The following is a 16,819-nucleotide window of genomic DNA, read 5'->3' as shown; positions in this document are numbered from 1 at the left end:
GTTCGGGAGGGGGGAACTGGAAGCCTTCTCTCTGCCCTTCTGCCCTTCTGATTTTGAACTGTATGCTGCCTGTGCCATTGTTTACTGTTTGTGCTTAGGGATCTGTGTACTGGGATTGTTGCAAGAATTTTCAGAACAGCATCATTAGGTAGGGTTTGGATAGGATAAGTTATCGGGTATTCTGTTTTCTGTTCATTTTATAATTTTGCAAATAAATTTTGTTTGTTTAAAACCTAGCAGTCGACCAAGCTGATGTTCTCCAGGAATATCCACTGTACACCTCATTAAACAAATAGTAAAGTTACAGTCAGACCTAGTCCATGACAGACTGGGGGCTTTTTGAGGATTTAAACAGTGAGTGGTAGTTGTCGTGTCTTTTATTTTGGGTGTTGATTTGGTTGGTTTAAACCGTGTTCGGATGGCAATGGCTCTTTCAATCACCAAGGAGTTCCTGGAGGTGGAAGAAGTGACCTTGGGGGTTTTACAAAAGGCAGATAAGACCAAACTACAGGAATTAATAGACAAGCTAGGGTTGAATTTACCTCCTAATGTGAGGAAAGATGAGATGAATTCAGCAGTAGCTCAGTATTCAAATTTGCTGGAAACACTATCAGGATCTGTAGCGATGGCAAGAATTCGATTGCAAATGAAGCAGTTTGAGATGGAGGGGTGAGATAAGGAAAGGGCAGCAGAAATGAAACAGTTTGAGTTACAATTAAAATCAGAAGAGAGAGAAAAAGCAAATGAAGGGCTTTAGCAGAAGAGAAAGAAAAAGCAGAGAGATTGAACTTTAGAAATTGACACTTAAAAAGGGAAGTCAGCATAAAAGGATGGAGATGCAGGCTGAAGGTAGGTCTAGTGAGGAAGAGAGTGAGGATGAGCAAGCCCCTGGTAGGCAGAAGCCTAGTGAGAAACTGTTTAAGTATGTTCAAACAAGGCCTAAATTTAATGAGAAGAATGTGGAAGCCCTTTTCATTTCATTTGAAAAAGAATCTAAACAAATGTAATGGCCAGTCAGCGTGTGGGTTTTGTTGATCCAAACCAAACTTGTGGGTTGAGCTAGTGAGGAATTCACATCACTATCAGAGCAGGTATCTGGGGAGTATGAGGAGGGGAAAGAATCAATCTTAAGTGCATATGAATTGGTACCAGAAGCCTATAGACAACGTTTAAATAATCTAAGGAGGGACCCTGGTCAACTAAAGCACTGCAAGAATCTTACTTGGGAATCTTCCCTGTTTGTATAGTAATGAGGTCACAGAGTCACCAGTTGAAGGAGGAGAGATCAAAGGGTACAGATAAGGAATCTGAAGTGGCATTAGCAGAGACTGTATTTGAGCAGTTAGTTAAGATAAAATAGGAGTAAACAAATAATCATGCAAATATCTTTACCTGTGCAAAACTCATTGAGTTTCAGCAGAAAGATGAAAATTTAAAGCAATTGTATCAAAAGGCATATACAGAGAAGGAGTCTGAATTTATCCCTGTGTGCTATTACCTGAAAAATGATGTCTTAATTAGGAAATAGAGACCATCACAGATTCAAGCAGACGAGAAATGGGCAGAGATTCATCAAATTGTATTGCCAGTGGGGTATAGAAAGGAAATGTTACAGGTGGCACATGAATCACCACTTGGAGGTCATTTAGAAGTGAGGAAAACACAAGCTAAAATACAAAGACATTTTTACTGAACTGCACAAGAATGTAGTTGAATTTTGCCAGCCGTGTCATGCATGTCAAGTGATTGGAAAACCACAGACGGTAATAAAACCTGTAACTTTAATACCTATTCCAGATTTTGAGGAACCTTTTACCAGACTCTTAATTGATTGCATAGGTCCCCTACCACAAACAAAAAGTGGGAATCATTATTTGTTAACAATAATGATTCTATTCTGATTAATCAGAATTTGCTTATTCTGATTAAGCAAAAAGTCCCCAGATGTAAGTAAGGAGGACATCACAGGGTCGGCAGGGCTGTGTTTGTCCTGTCTGGTGCTTAGGTTGATGTCGGATGTTCTGTTTGCTCTCAAAATAAGTAAGAATCAATTACGTCCTTTCGTGAAGGACATTAGTAAACCAAATGCATTTTAATGACAATCACCAGTGGTTACATACTCACTATTAGACCAGCTTTTTAATTTCTCATTTTATTGAATTTAAATGTTACCAAATGCCCTGCTTAGATTTAAACTCTTCACCCACATGGTTAACCTAATGTTCTGGATTACTAATCCAGTGACAATATCACTACATCAGTCTCCCTCTCACTCTCTCAATGTCACTGGGCACATCCAAATATTGCAAATACATGTTACATGTGAAATGAACATTAGCATCTTTAGTTTTCTGGTATTGGCATGGACTGTCCCATTTTTAAACAAATAAGTTCAAACAGCTTTCTGCTTTGCCTGAGCTCCCACTTGGAGTAAATTCATTTTGTCCTGTTCCCTTCAGAACGATTGCAGCACTCAAACCTGTCCATGCAAAATAGCCGCACTTTGACCTGGAGTGTTCTGAAAGATATGCTGCATTAGAAATGTTTAATATGGAAATTGACCAATAAACAGGAGAAATATTCGGGGATTTTCATCAAGAACTGGCTGAGAGCTTTCGAGCCACACCCCTTTCAGACAGTCTAAGGGACTGGCTTCCGATTGTGGAGGTGTCACCTCTAACGGAGAAGCTGTATCAGCTTTAACTCCAGTCACAATTATTAGGGAGCTTCAGACAAAAGTGCCCTCCTTGAGGCTTCCATCCAACACCTGAGCAAGTGGAAGAATCATTCTTCCTTGTCCAAAAATGGAACAAAGTCAATGGATTGTACTTGGGATCCCACAGAATGACCACCAAACACATCCTCCAAAGGACAGGGTGAGTATTTTATCAAAACATGACATTCAGCCCATGTAAAACCCTGAGAAATACTATGGGTTTTGAGATTTTCATTGTTGTGAACTGCAAAGTCTCTCTTCAGAGTCTGAGTGTGTTTCCAATCTACCAACAAACTGCTGCTAAACAGAAAACACCAGTGTACAGTAGGGGAAAGATAGGGTTCTTGATCAGTAAAGGGATCATGGGTTACCAGGTGAAAGTAGAAGAATAGGATTGAGAAACATAACATCCATGATGGAATAGCAGAGCAGACCTGATGGGCTGAATGGCCTAATTCTGCTCATTTATCTAATATTCTTATAGAGAATTGCACTTTTACCATGAGTTTTAGTCTGTGAAATTCTTATTTCTGAACTGATCATTTCTTTTCTTTCCCTCAGATTATTATTAATGAAAGTGTGGCTGAAGGTGATGAGAATGTGGAGGGAGGGAACTGGTCCTCAGAGACTGATTACCTGCTCTCAGTGATTGGTTACGCTGTGGGTCTGAGCAACGTCTGGAGATTCCCTTACCTGGTTTACAGAAATGGAGGAGGAACTGTAATGGATCCTAAATGCATCTGGAGAAAAGTAAAATTTAGTGAATTATTTCATTTCTTTAGAAAGAATATTCAAGTCAACAAGAAAAGGGAAATGTTTCATTTCATTCAGAATTTGGTTATGATGAATTCAGTCCCGTGGGTTTTTAGCTGTATAGTGTTTTGGAGTTTGGGTTTGAATCAGGAAAAAAAACAAGATACATCTAATAGATGGCTTTCAAAATGAAACATCTGAACCCTGGCAGCCGCTCCCTCACCACCAGACGCCTGGAGGAAAAACGCCTCGGAACACTTCAGCCCCAGGGCATCAATGTGGACTTCAACAGCTTCCTCATTTCCCCTTCCCCCACCTCATCCTAGTTTCAAACTTCTAGCTCCGCACTGTCCCCTTGACTTGTCCGGACTTGTCCGACTGCCTAGCTCCTTTTCCACCTATCCACTCCACCCTCTCCTCCCTGACCTATCACCTTCATCTCCTCCCCCACTCACCTATTGTACTCTATGCTACTTTCTCCCCACCCCCACCCTCCTCTAGCTTATCTCTCCACGCTTCAGGCTCTCTGCCTTTATTCCTGATGAAGGGCTTTTGCCCGAAACGCCGATTTTGCTGCTCGTCGGATGCTGCCTGAATTGCTGTGCTCTTCCAGCACCACTGATCCAGAATCCAGTTGTGTAGAACTGTTAATCTATGAATTTTGAATATTCTTTAAAGTGATATTGTTTGAAATGCTTGCATTATCTACGTCAGGTATATTTACAGCACCGTATCTGAAATCCTCAGTTACTGGTTTTCTCAGTCAGACTCTGGAACTCAGAATTACATTCTAACTTGCTTATTTCAAGTGCTCTTCAAAACCCCAGAACCCTAGATCGATGAAAGCTGTGTTCTAACAGCATGAGGCCTTGAGATCAGGATGTCATGAAAAATGATGATCATATGAAGAACAAATGCATAAAAATGTCGTAACACAATTTTGGAAGGAAGCGGAAAATATTCTAATTCCAGGAGAAAGAAAACGTGAGAATATTTTTGTAATTAACTCTAACTTTAGCAGCTGCATCAAGGACTCATCATCTCCCGTATATTAACATATATTTATACCCCAAAATCAGACAGCAATCATTGGTAATGAATCGGGAATGAGCACCTTGAATTGCTGTATCGGGAGAGATGGAATGATAGATTCATAGATGAAAGGACACATGGATCAATGGATTGATAGACTGGCAGATACATCAATGGATATTTGGCATAACCATGAGCTGCCAGTCTCTGGATAGTCAACAACATACAACAATTGACCTGTGCCCACTGGATAGCTGACCCATCCTCTCTCTGTGGACATCTAATACCTGTGCCCACAATCCACTGACTCACTAAACCCCCTTTCCCATCTGTCACATTCCCCTCAACCAACAACCTGCTGTGTTACCCCCTTACTCTGCTGACAACCACCCGCTCACTACCCACTTATATCCCAACTCCCTCATCTAACTAACACCCTAGTCCCTTACCGACTCGCTTACCAATATCCCCTCACTCATTACTTTACTTACTTACCTTCCCTCAGTACTGAAATACAACAGGTATTTCTCTAAAATAGGGCCATGATTTTCTGTGACAATCCACTCCAATGCCAAATGTGAGATTTTCCAGACTGATGTATTGGAAGCTGAGCCAGTGAAGTCCTGAGATATATTGTGGTAATCTTAGATCTTGGTCTACACAAGAAATCTGAACCCAGGTCAGACTTTCAAAGAGGCAGAATTTCAATGGAACCTACCTGGTGGAAAGGAGGAGATTCAGCTTGAACAGATGATTATATCCTCCATTAAAATCCTTTCCTATATTTTCCAGGTGCATTCCTTATTCCCTACACACTCATGCTGGTTCTTGCTGGGATACCATTGTTTTTACTGGAATGTTCCTTTGGCCAGTTTGCCAGCCTCGGAGCTGTTTGAGTGTGAAAAGCTGTGCACATGTTAAAGGTTGGTGTTTGTTGAATAACTCATGCTTAGTAACAGTTTAAACAAGTAATTTCATTTAATTTTCTTCTTGAGTCAGAGGTTTAAACCGAAACTTGTCAAATATATCAATGTGAATACAGTTGCTTTGAAATGTATTAAATGTTGTGATGTGGGGAAGTGTAGCAGTCAATTTGAGAACAACAAGCTCCAATAAATAGCAATGAGTTAGCGAAGAGATACTATTGATATTTGTGGATAAACATTACCCTGGGGGTCACTGGAAACAGCTTTCCTGCACTGCCTCAAAAAGGGGAAACATTTAGATCCACCTGACAAATGGACCCTTGAATTCACCAGTCCCATTTTTGAAGATGCCCTCTGTACCGCATTGAAGGGTCATCCTGGATTACATGTTCATGACTCTGGAATGATGTTTGAATGAACCATGTTATGTGTCAGAGACCAAAGGGTTCTTCACTGAGTAATATTTGTTTGTTTAGATACAATTACAATTCTGCAAATGCAAATTCATCCCATAGACTTGTATGTGTGTGTGTGCATACGAGGTTTCATTTACTCTATTTCCATCTTTATAGATACATATATTATTGTGCATCCTTACAAATTGACCACTTTTTAATGTTATGTCATCTTATCGTTATATTTATAATGGCAAATGTGCAAACAAATTTGATACTGCAGCTGTACCCTCCTTTCAATGGAAAATAAAGAGTTTTATTTTCTGTGCAATACAGGCAGGCCATACCATACAAAATGCACAAGGGTACTAGAACAGAGCGTGGAATATTATCTTACAGCTGCAGAAAAGGTGCACAAAGAACAAGGTTAGTATTAAATTGGAAATTTGAGAGGTCTATTCAGAAGTCTAATAACGGCGGGGAAGAAGCTGTTCTTGGGTTTGTTGATACATTTGTTTAAGTCTTTGTATCTTCTGTCCAACAGAAGACTTTGGAAGAAATTACAGCCGGGATGGGGAAGGGTTTTTGCTGTTCAAGAAAGACATTAATGAATCAAGGTGTCATCATTATAAACCATTATTTAGAAATATCAATAGATCATCATTACATATCATACTTATACTTTCCAGGTTTTTTAACTGAATTAAAACTCCATTCTGACATACACAAAGTTCTTCCTGAGACACATTTTCACCCTTGCATTATGCGATAGATTCAGGCCAGAATATACCTTTCTGGAGTTACATGACTCATGATATGTGAAACTCTGGCATAAAAGGTTTGCACTTTCAGTTACTCTCTTAATGCTGTCACTGCTCTGTGTTCAGTCATTGAGACCATTATTATTTTTCTTTTATTTTTCTCATTTTTGGTTTGACATGGTGAATGTTGTCTGATTCACGATGTGTCTAGGACCCTGCAGACTCAGTCAACCAGTACACGTGAAATGAGTTTACCCAGATAACTCTTCTTGAAACAGGGAAAAGATGACATAGCACAAGCCAGCAGTCAGTGTAACTGTCACAACTTTATTTGAAGACAACACAGATTAAGAACTAAACTTTATAATTTTAACTTCATTTCTAACTACCCAATTCTTAGAGAAACTTAAATACCTACCGGATACTCATAACTTTCACTGGTTCATCTAATTCTTTTCCTGCATTTTCCTCTCTCTTCATGGGTTGATTCTCTCTGTCTCTCTCTTTGTCTTGTCAGAGGGTGAGTTGCTCTGATCTTTGCCATGTCCTAACTTGCCTCTGGCTTGTCTCGAGAGTGGGGTCAGGTCGAGCCCTGTATCTTCTTGACAACCTTCACTAATTTTCCAAAAACTTGACCAACTGGGGGCATTGAGTTAACTGGTTTTATCACCGTGAAACATTGTTAATAGTTTTTGATGGTTTGCCAACAGTGACGCAAGTATTCACTAACAGCAAAGAAAGGACTTCCCCAGTTTCTGGATTGATCAGTTGAGATTGAAGGATTTAAACATGTGTCCTTGTGAAGAGATGGGACCAATCAATAAGTCATGACTGAACTGTGCCAGCAGGACACTACCATCAGCATCACACATGGTCAGACAGTGTTTTCAGTCAGTGCTAGTGATAAAAATCTATGTGGAGCAGGACCCCCCGTGAAATTCTTAACACATCCTGTGGTTTATAGAAGGAAACCCAGCCATTGCAGACTGTAGGTGGGGGTTGTTCTGAGAGCAGGAACTCCTGTCCACAATATATAATGGTTGGAATCCTTGGGTATTAATTAGCACCCAGGGACTGAAGCAGGAGCATGATTGAAGTTTCATGACACAAAAAATCAAATGTTACTTAATCTAAAACACTAGCAACCTGAGGTCCTGCTAGATAGTAGCAACTCTGTGCTCCTATATGCTTCAGAGAGTTGGAGAACTGGCAGAAACCACCTCAAAAGTACTGGCAGCGGTAATGTTGCAAATTCCTCCACATTCAATGTCAAGAAAGGTCCATCAACAATGCCTTTGCCAAAGCAAACCTGCCAAGAATTACCTCATATCAGTTGCACTGAGCAGGCCATAGCTTTCACATGCTTGATACCAAACTTCCCCATAACTGTTCTACTCAGTCTCAGTCACTGCAGGAGACTCCCATGAGGACAGCAGAAACACTGAAGCATGTCCTCAAAGTGTTCCCTGAGGAGATAAAAGACCTCTGCTGTCTCATAGGAGTATCTAGTTTGTGAACATCCAAAATGGTGAAGCCTGTTTGCACGTTCTCCCCGTGTCTGCGTGGGTTTCCTCCGGGTGCTCCGGTTTCCTCCCACAGTCACAAAGATGTGCAGGGTCAGGTGAATTGGCCATGCTAAATTGCCTGTAGTGTTAGGTAAGGGGTAAATGTAGGGGTATGGGTGGGTTTCGCTTCGGCGGGTCGGTTTGGACTTGTTGGGCCAAAGGGCCTGTTTCCACACTGTAAGTAATCTAATCTAATCTTATCTGAGAGGACACCGAACAGATGAAGAGAATCAATGCGAGTGTGCAGAAATGAAATTAAAGCATCAGAAGGAGTGCACTCAGCCTCAAACAGCCCACCTAAACCGCATGAGGCTGAGTCTACAGATCACGCATTGGACTTACCAATCAACCTTACCATCCTCAACCTGAAGGAACTGCTTAAGAGGCGAAAAGGCTCAAAGAAAACTTTAACCAAGGTGATCCCTGGCTCTTGGTGGAGCTGAAAACAGTTCTGAAAAACTCCCATTGCAATTACAGAGGGTTTAAACAAGAAAAAGCAATTATCAGGGTCTTTTTTGGCCAAGTGAACAAAACATTTTCTCAAAATTCCTCAAATCTCAGGAGTGACAAGACGTTGCACATGATTCAGAGCTTCTGTAGAGTCAGGCTTCTTCCTGTATCTTTCCCCTCTGTGTTGTTCCAGGTGTGGGCCCCATTCAGGAGCTGATGTACATGCAGCAGAAATTTTCTATGAAACAGAAGTGAAATATTTAACAATTCCTGCACAATATTTATCCACCAATTAATTCCACTGTAAAAGAAAGCTGTTCCTAATCATATTATATTGCAGTTTATTCTAATACTTGGCAAGTCATATTATAGTGAAACATGTTCAATCTGTGTGTTTATTACAGAGATCAGACTCCCATGTCTAAATTGACTGAATCGTGATATTCATTTGCAATGAAATACTCTGGAGACACATATTATATCCAAATAATCTTGAAATTAAGTCGAACCGAAATTTTTAAAAAATGCTCTATTGCAGGAACAGTTTTTCAATGTAAACAGCGTTAACAAGTAATCAATTTATTCTCATCTTATGAAGTAGCTACTACATCTAAAAGATTATCATTTTATTGAGAACACAACACTAATTAGTCAGTTTTTTTTAACAAAACCCTGATCACACATCCTCGAGACACATTGTGCACTGATGACATTGTGGTAATACATTTCCAACAAGAGCTACTGTGGGTTAAAGAGCAGCCCCAAAAGACTGTTCTGAAATAGACAACCAAACTTACTGACTAAACCATATAACCAATGACCTTTAGAAACACAGTGGCAACTATGCAGCTGCTGACAAAAGCAAATACCCATTCACAAATCTTGTTTTAAATACCAACTGGGTGAACGAGCATGGGTTAACATTCAGTGGGCATGGGCACACAGAATAGACATAGATAAGAGGTTTTGTTCTCACCTTTCACAAAAATTCCCAAATCCAGATTAATGTCTAAAGCCTGTGAGAGGCTGTGAACCAGGGCCATGGTGAAGCTGCCCCATCTTCACTAAAAGTTGAGGGTTGCTTGAAGGTTCTTGCTTCTTGGAACCAGTCAGCTTGGGAATGTAGTGGTGTGGGATTGTTAACTGTGCACTTACTCTAGACCAGCGATAACTGGCCACACCTGGAAGGGGGCTGACGTCTGGAATCAGAACCCATTGCTATCTTTAAATGACTCTGGATTGGATTGGACTCGGCATAGACCTGGCTCCTTTTCCATGAATATCCAGGACTTTTCCTCTGTAATCACCTCAAATCCAGCAAGCTTTAAGATATCTACATGCCTCCAAGTCTGTCTCTAGCAGTCAAAGCTCTAAACTTTGGAATTGCTCCATATATCTCCACCTCTCTATTTCTCTTTTCTCCTTCTCAACATATCTTCACACTGACTGGTTCAGCCAAGCTTCTAGTCTTCTCCTTGTATAATATGTCATGAGGTTTGATGTGAGATTTTACATTATGACACTTCTTGGGAGTATAGTGGGATATAATGTAGCAGTAGAGGCACTGTATTACTAAAAATTGCTGTAAAGAGAGTGGAGTCTGAGAGACTGTCACAGAAACTGTTTCCTGATCTTTCAAACATTTCCTCACCTGCCACAAGGTGGCGCCCTCAGCTTGGACAACTCTCACCACGGCCATGATGGGTACCCACATAATACAGAAGATGATCATACACCAGCCCAGCGCTATTGACCAGACAGGGTATTCAATTGGTCCATATGTTGGAGGGGCAAATGTTGTTAAGGACCAGACTAAGATTGCCTGAGTGAAATAAACACAGAAAGTAAAATCAGTAACCTGATGAAAGGGACTAACTGTACATTTTTACATTCAGCTTAAATCACTCAAAGATGTAACATCTCCTTACGGTTAAAATGCATGGAGAGATCAGAATCCAACAGGCTCTCCACCAGAGCCAGAAGAGCCAATTCCTTTCCCCAATCATCATCTCAATGTCCTTGATGAATCTGTTTGTCCCTGTGAACAACAAGGAAGCAGAGAGACACCATCACTTACTCTGTCCTGTCTTCAGGGCAGCTTGTTTACTGTTGAAGTTCATCTTGTACAGGTGGCACTGATGAACAGGTTAAACAGAGAAAGGATCGCTGAAGATTTCAAACAGGATGAAAAGAGTGGTCCCTGTCACCAAATCGATTATCTGTACTCCAAGATTTAAGGGTTTTGAAGGAACTCTCACACTGTTTCGAGAAGACAAGTGTTCAAGGTGAATGGGAGATGAAGTGAGGTGGCAGGTTGAGGCCTAAGTTGCCAAGTGAGTGGGGATTGATGGTGTGGTGAAGGCATGTTGGTTGAGTCTGGAGCAGGGCTGTGGAAGATTTGGATCTGGTCAGGTATGGAGTTGGGAGTGTTTGATAGTGGAGATGAGAGGAATGTGTTGCCTGGAATAGTGAGTGGTGGGTGGTCACATGCCCATGGGAAGTGATGTCACAGGTGAATGACTTGGTGGGAGAATGTTAATGTTATTCATTGTCAGATCAATGTGAATGATTGAGGGAGTCATTTTTATAATGAGAGCAGATTTTAATCCCTCTAACATTTCCTGGTAATTATAAGTCAGTCAGAACTTTCTGAAGTCTCTGTCTCTAACTCAGAGTTGGAACTTATTCAGAGGGTTTTTGACACTGGGTATTTCCATCAGTATCATACATTCCCAGGTAATTCCCATATAACCAGTGTGTTGGGACATCTGCCTGATCCTGGTGGACAGCTTCCAGCCAATGTCTGGTCTCCCAAAATCTGGAAATGTAAAATGTCGGCTAAGAAATTACATTCATCACTTTAGAATTGATGAGCTTGATCTTTGTGTGAACAATGGTTAAGGGAGTGGAAACAATAGCTAATGTTAATTCCTGTAAACAGGTAATCAGTAAATAGTATTCCCTTGGCTGTATTCTTAGGGCACCATAAGAGCAAGAAAATGATCAAGACACTTGTCCAAAGGAATGAATGGTTATGGATAGCACAGATAAAAGACATTGGAGTATTGACTGAACTATGATAGCATTAAATTGGGGAACAGGTTTAATGGACTGAATGGCCTACTCTTATTCCTGTGTCCCAAGATAAAGGATCAGGAAGCATATTAATGTTCCTAATCCCTATGATGATCAAGACACTCACAGGAACAATCTCATTAAGGGAATGTCCTGGTTCTGTAGGATCATCATTGTGGTCAGGGAAGTGAGAAGTCTTGAAACAATGTTAAGAATCTATCCATGTAATGCTTCTGTTATGAAGGTGGAAGGGAATATTTGGGGGTTTTGAAACAGTCAGAATGGACAAAGAACACAACAGTATATGAATAGGCCTTTCGGCCCTCTAAGCCTGCGCTTACACATTTTGCTCCTCCATACTAAAACTGTCCCCACTAACAGGATCTGTATCCCTCTATTCCCTTCCTATTCATGTATTTGTCCAGGTGCTTCTTGAATGCTGCTATTATGTCTACTTCCACCATCTCCTCTAGCAGGCGTGTTCCAGGCACTCACCACCCTTTGTGTGAAAAACATGCCTTGTACATCACTTCTAAACATCCCCCCACACCTTGAAAGTGTGTCCCCTAGTAATTGATCCCTCCATCCTAGGAAAAAACCTCATACCTTCCACTCAATCCATGCCATCCCAATCTTCTAAACTTCTATCAAGTTGCCCCTCAACCTTTTATATTCCAATGAAAACAAACCCAGTCTGCCTAAATGTTCTTCATAGCTAAAATCCCCATACCCTGCAACATCCTGGTAAACCTCTCCTAAGCATCCACATCCATCTGGTACTGTGGTGACCAGAACTGTACGTAATACTCCAAGTGTGACCGAACTAAAGTTCCATAAAGCTGCAGCATAATTTGCCTACCCTTATACTCAATGCCACTTCCAATGAAGGCAAGCGTGCCACAGGTTAATTGGATTGGAAGGATTCAGTTGCTGTGGGGTAGTTATCAAGTGAGGGCATGATTGAATAGCAAGTCAACTAGTTTCTAAATTTTGCTTTTCACTGTGGGACATGCATGATGTTGTTCACCTGTTATATCTGGTATCATAGCCTTGTGATTTTGAAACATAGTTCAATAAAATTCGTTCATGAATTTTATAATCCTAAACTTTTGCCTGTCATTATTCATTTGACTCAAGTCTAAACCCTCACTAACTGTTCAAACCCTATAGTTATCTGCACAATATCCAGTGTAGATTTTGTAGTGTTCTCTGAAAAGGTGAAAGTATTCTCATAAATACATTTCAATTGTAATTATTTTTTTCCAGTCATACCTACCATAGATCCAGCTGAGACCAATGAGTTCCAACAGAGCAACTGTAATGAGAATCCATCCAGTACAGAAATAATCCATTAAATGTAACCAATAAATCCCAGTCTAAAATAAAATGGAAAATTAGAAAGCATTAAATGGAAAAACCATAACATTCAAATTTTTAAAACAGACATTAAAAGGATTTGAAGAATTTATCTTTTCTCAACCGCAAAATACCCTGTCTGCTCGATTTACTCTTATTCCCTGAAGGGCTAGAATTAGTTGTATTCCATTTTGCTTTTCTGAAATAAACAATCAAATGTGTATGTAGCAGCATGGTGGGTCAGTGGTTAGTACTGCTGTCTCACAGTGCCAGGACTGCAAGTCTGATTCCACCCTTGGGTGACTGTCTGTGTGGAGTTTATAAGTTCTCCCCATGTCTGTGTGGGTTTACTCCAGGTGCTCTGGTTTCCTCCCACAGTCTAAAGATATGTGGATTAGGTGGATTGGCCATGCTAAATTGTTCATAGTGTCCAGGGATGCAAAGGTTAGGCAGATTAACCATGGGGAACGCAGGGTTGTAGGGTAGGGGATGGTTCTGGGTTGGCAGCTCTTCAGAGGATCAGTGCAGACTTGATGGACTAAATGGTATTTCCACACTGTAGAGATTCTATGATTCTGTCCAGATGTGATCTCGGTCAGGTGCAACACCTCTCTGGATTTATATATTATGATCCTTTCCATGCCTTTTAACATTTTATTCACTGTTTTAACTTCCTGGGAACATTGTACTAATGATATTTATGAAATGTTCACAAAATTCCTCTAGATATCTCCCCTTCCCATGACCTCTACTACATTCCCAGATGACACATATTCATCATCAACCTTCCCTCTGCTCAAATTGCAATCGTCTTTATTAAATTAAATCTGCAACATTAGTCGAAATATTTTCTTTGTATTGCTGCGATCGTGGGAATTAAGGGCAGCAATAATAATAGAGACCACAGCTTTATCCTGGATGAGGAAGGTCATCACTCCATCTTCATACAGACGTTGATAATTGGTGAACACCCTGATATTGCAACATCTGATTGCTTCTTCAATGATTTCTAGATTTTAGCCTCCACTGCTCAATGCAGAAATTAGTGCTGTGTGTCAATCATTCTTCATGTGTTGCAGAATTCCAGATATAAATTCTCAAATTGCTTTTCCTCATTTTAAACCAAGCTCCCTAATCTCATAAATTTAATATTCTGAGTAAAATCACATTCTATAACCGCATAAGATCACCTCTCAAAATGGACTGATCTGCAGCCTGAAAAGTACAATTTCTTGAATCTTTCCTCATAACTCAAAACCCCAATTCTAGGGGTCGGTCTTGTGGCTCCTAGCATTACAGTCTCCAGTGTCCATGTGTCTGTCTGTCTTGTTGGGAGGAACTGAATGCAATAGTTAAGGTAAGGTCTGACCACAGTGCTGTAAAGTTTGATGGCCATTCCTTCTGATTTCTATTCTACAGTTTTGTGATCCAATTGATGAGGCTTATGGACTTTGCTGATCACAGAAAGCGTGACACAACCCAAGAGAAAGCAGCCTGTTTAATTGACTCACCATGGAACACGTTCAACATTCACCACTTCGGCAAGTGTCCTGCAAGAGCACTTTCCAAAACTGCATTCCCCACAACCAAGATAAAGCAGGCACCAGGCACAAAAGCAAGTTGATTTACAAAGCAAAGAATTTCAGGTGCTGGAAGGTTGAGATGGAAATCAGGAAATTCTAGAATTATTCAACAGGGCAGACAGATTCAACAGGGAGATGAATAAGATTAACATTTCAGCTCAATGATGATCTTTCAGGAAGGAATTGGAAATCTTCATCAAGGGACAAGAGTACTGAGGGTGGGGAGTTGGAAATGGATTTTGCAAAGCAAGCCGGTGGGAATCCACATTTCGTTTATAAAGACGTGCATAAAATGGTGGGAAGGAAAGAAGGGAGGGTGTTGTTTTCAGGGGGCAACTTGGGGGCACTCCAATTACACATAGCATCATAGAATCATAGATTGTTACAGTACAGAAGGAGGTCATTCAGCCCATTATGTCCACACTGCTTCCCCAGCAAGCATTATGACTCCTGCCACACACCCCTTCCTCACACCCTTTTTCCAACTAAATAATCACCAATACCTCAATTGACTCACCATCACATTTCAAAGCTGTGCACTCCATTCCTGAATGTGAAAAAGATCTTCCTAATTACATTTGCAAATCACTTTAAATCTGAGCCATCTCATTCTCGATCCTTTCACAAAGGAGAACAGTTTCTCCCTATCTACTCTATTCAGACCTCATATGAGTTTGACAATGTCTGTCACATCTTCTCTTGACCCCTCCTCTCCTCTCTAAGGAGAATGACCCAATCTGTCCAATGTATTCTCATAAATTAACTTTCTCATTTTGGAATCATTTTTGTCGATCTCTTCTGCATTCTTCCAAAGTGTTCACATCCTTTGAATATTGTAGCATTCACAACAGTGCTTAGCACACCTGGTGAAGATTAACAAATTTCTTATACAAGTTCAGCATAACTTTCTTGCTATTATACCCTAATAACTCTATTATTAAAGCCCAGGATACCATATGCTTTATTAACTGTTCTCTCTACATGTCCTGCTATCTTCAATGATCTGTGAAAATCTGCCCAGACCACTCCTGCACCTCTTAAGTACTGCACCCCTGATGTTACACAATCTGTCAAATGTTTTCTCCCCCCAAAATGGATCATCTCAAACTTCTTGCATTGAGCTTCACCTGGAAGCTACCTGCTCACTCCACCAACATGTCTGTGAACTTGTGAACTTTTCAACTCTCCTGCTTAGAGTTTACAATCCTTCCAAGATTCATGTCATCTCCAAACTTTGAAAATGTCCCTTACAAGACAAGGTCTATACCCTACAAATAAAGCAGGAAAAGCAGGGCTCCCACGACTGATGTAAAACAAGGAACTACAGATGCTGGACATCTGAATCAAAAACACAAACAGAAATTGCTGGTGAAACCTAGCAGGTACGGAACATCTCTGGTGAGAAAGTGGAGTTACCATTTCTCGATGATGAGTCACTGGACTTGAAATATTAACTCTGCTTTCTCCCTACAGATGCTGCCAGACCTTTTGGGTTTCACCAGCAATTTCTGTTTTTGTTCCAATCCCAATCCCTGGCGAACTCCACTACAAACCTTCCTACAGCCCAAAAAATATTTGGTGATCATTATTCTCCATTTCCTTTCACCCAGCCAATTTTGTATCCAGGCTGCTATTATCTCCTTTGTTCCGTGAGCTATAACTTTCTTCATAAATCTGTTGTGTAACATTGCTTAAAGTGCATTTTGAAAGTTCATGTACACCGCATCAATGACATTACCCTCATCGATCCTTTCTATTACCTCTTCAAGAATAGTCAGCCATGATTTGCCTTTTAGAAATCCATGCTGACTGTTTCTAATTAACCCACATATTTTTCTATGCCTCAACTGATTCTGTCATTAATATTTGTTTCCAGATTTTTATCCACCACTGAAGTTAAGCTGAATTGTCTGTCATTGCTGGGCTTACCTTCACAGGTTTTGTTTTACAAATAAAGGCGTAACGTCTGCAATTGTCTAACCAGTTAGCACCTCCCCTGAGTTTAGGGGAGGCTGAAAGATTATGGTCAGTGGTGCTTTAATTTCTACACTTGCTTCCTTAAATGTTCTTGGATGCATGATACCTGCTTCTGGACCTTGTCAATTTAAGTATTGATTGCCTACTCAAAACTTCTTCCTGATGAATATTGATCTTTATCGTGACAGAGCTTCCTCCTCCATCACTAAAACTGGTGTCGCTTCCACCTC

At 40.5% G+C, this 16,819-nt stretch overlaps 1 protein-coding gene across 1 annotated transcript in view; it reads right to left on the bottom strand.

Annotated features, from left to right (window-relative positions):
- Nucleotides 1-6,442: 6,442 nt before the first annotated feature.
- Nucleotides 6,443-16,819, bottom strand: part of LOC148148854 (sodium- and chloride-dependent neutral and basic amino acid transporter B(0+)-like) — a 51,316-nt gene continuing 40,939 nt past the window's right edge. The window contains exons 11-14 of the mRNA XM_087992241.1: nucleotides 12,950-13,049; nucleotides 10,527-10,636; nucleotides 10,250-10,420; nucleotides 6,443-8,836 (exon numbers count right to left, since the gene is read on the bottom strand). Coding sequence (XP_087848367.1) covers nucleotides 8,699-8,836; nucleotides 10,250-10,420; nucleotides 10,527-10,636; nucleotides 12,950-13,049 — 519 coding nt within the window. The 3' untranslated portion in view covers nucleotides 6,443-8,698. The remainder of the gene's footprint in view (nucleotides 8,837-10,249; nucleotides 10,421-10,526; nucleotides 10,637-12,949; nucleotides 13,050-16,819) is intronic.

Source organism: Chiloscyllium plagiosum, unplaced genomic scaffold (assembly GCF_037043375.1).
Source record: "Chiloscyllium plagiosum isolate Xiang-an unplaced genomic scaffold, Cpla_swu_hap1 HiC_scaffold_11, whole genome shotgun sequence".
NCBI classification, from domain to species: Eukaryota; Metazoa; Chordata; class Chondrichthyes; order Orectolobiformes; family Hemiscylliidae; genus Chiloscyllium; species Chiloscyllium plagiosum.
The sequence above is the reverse complement of the archived record's forward strand: the minus strand, read 5'-3'. Positions and strand labels throughout refer to the sequence as shown.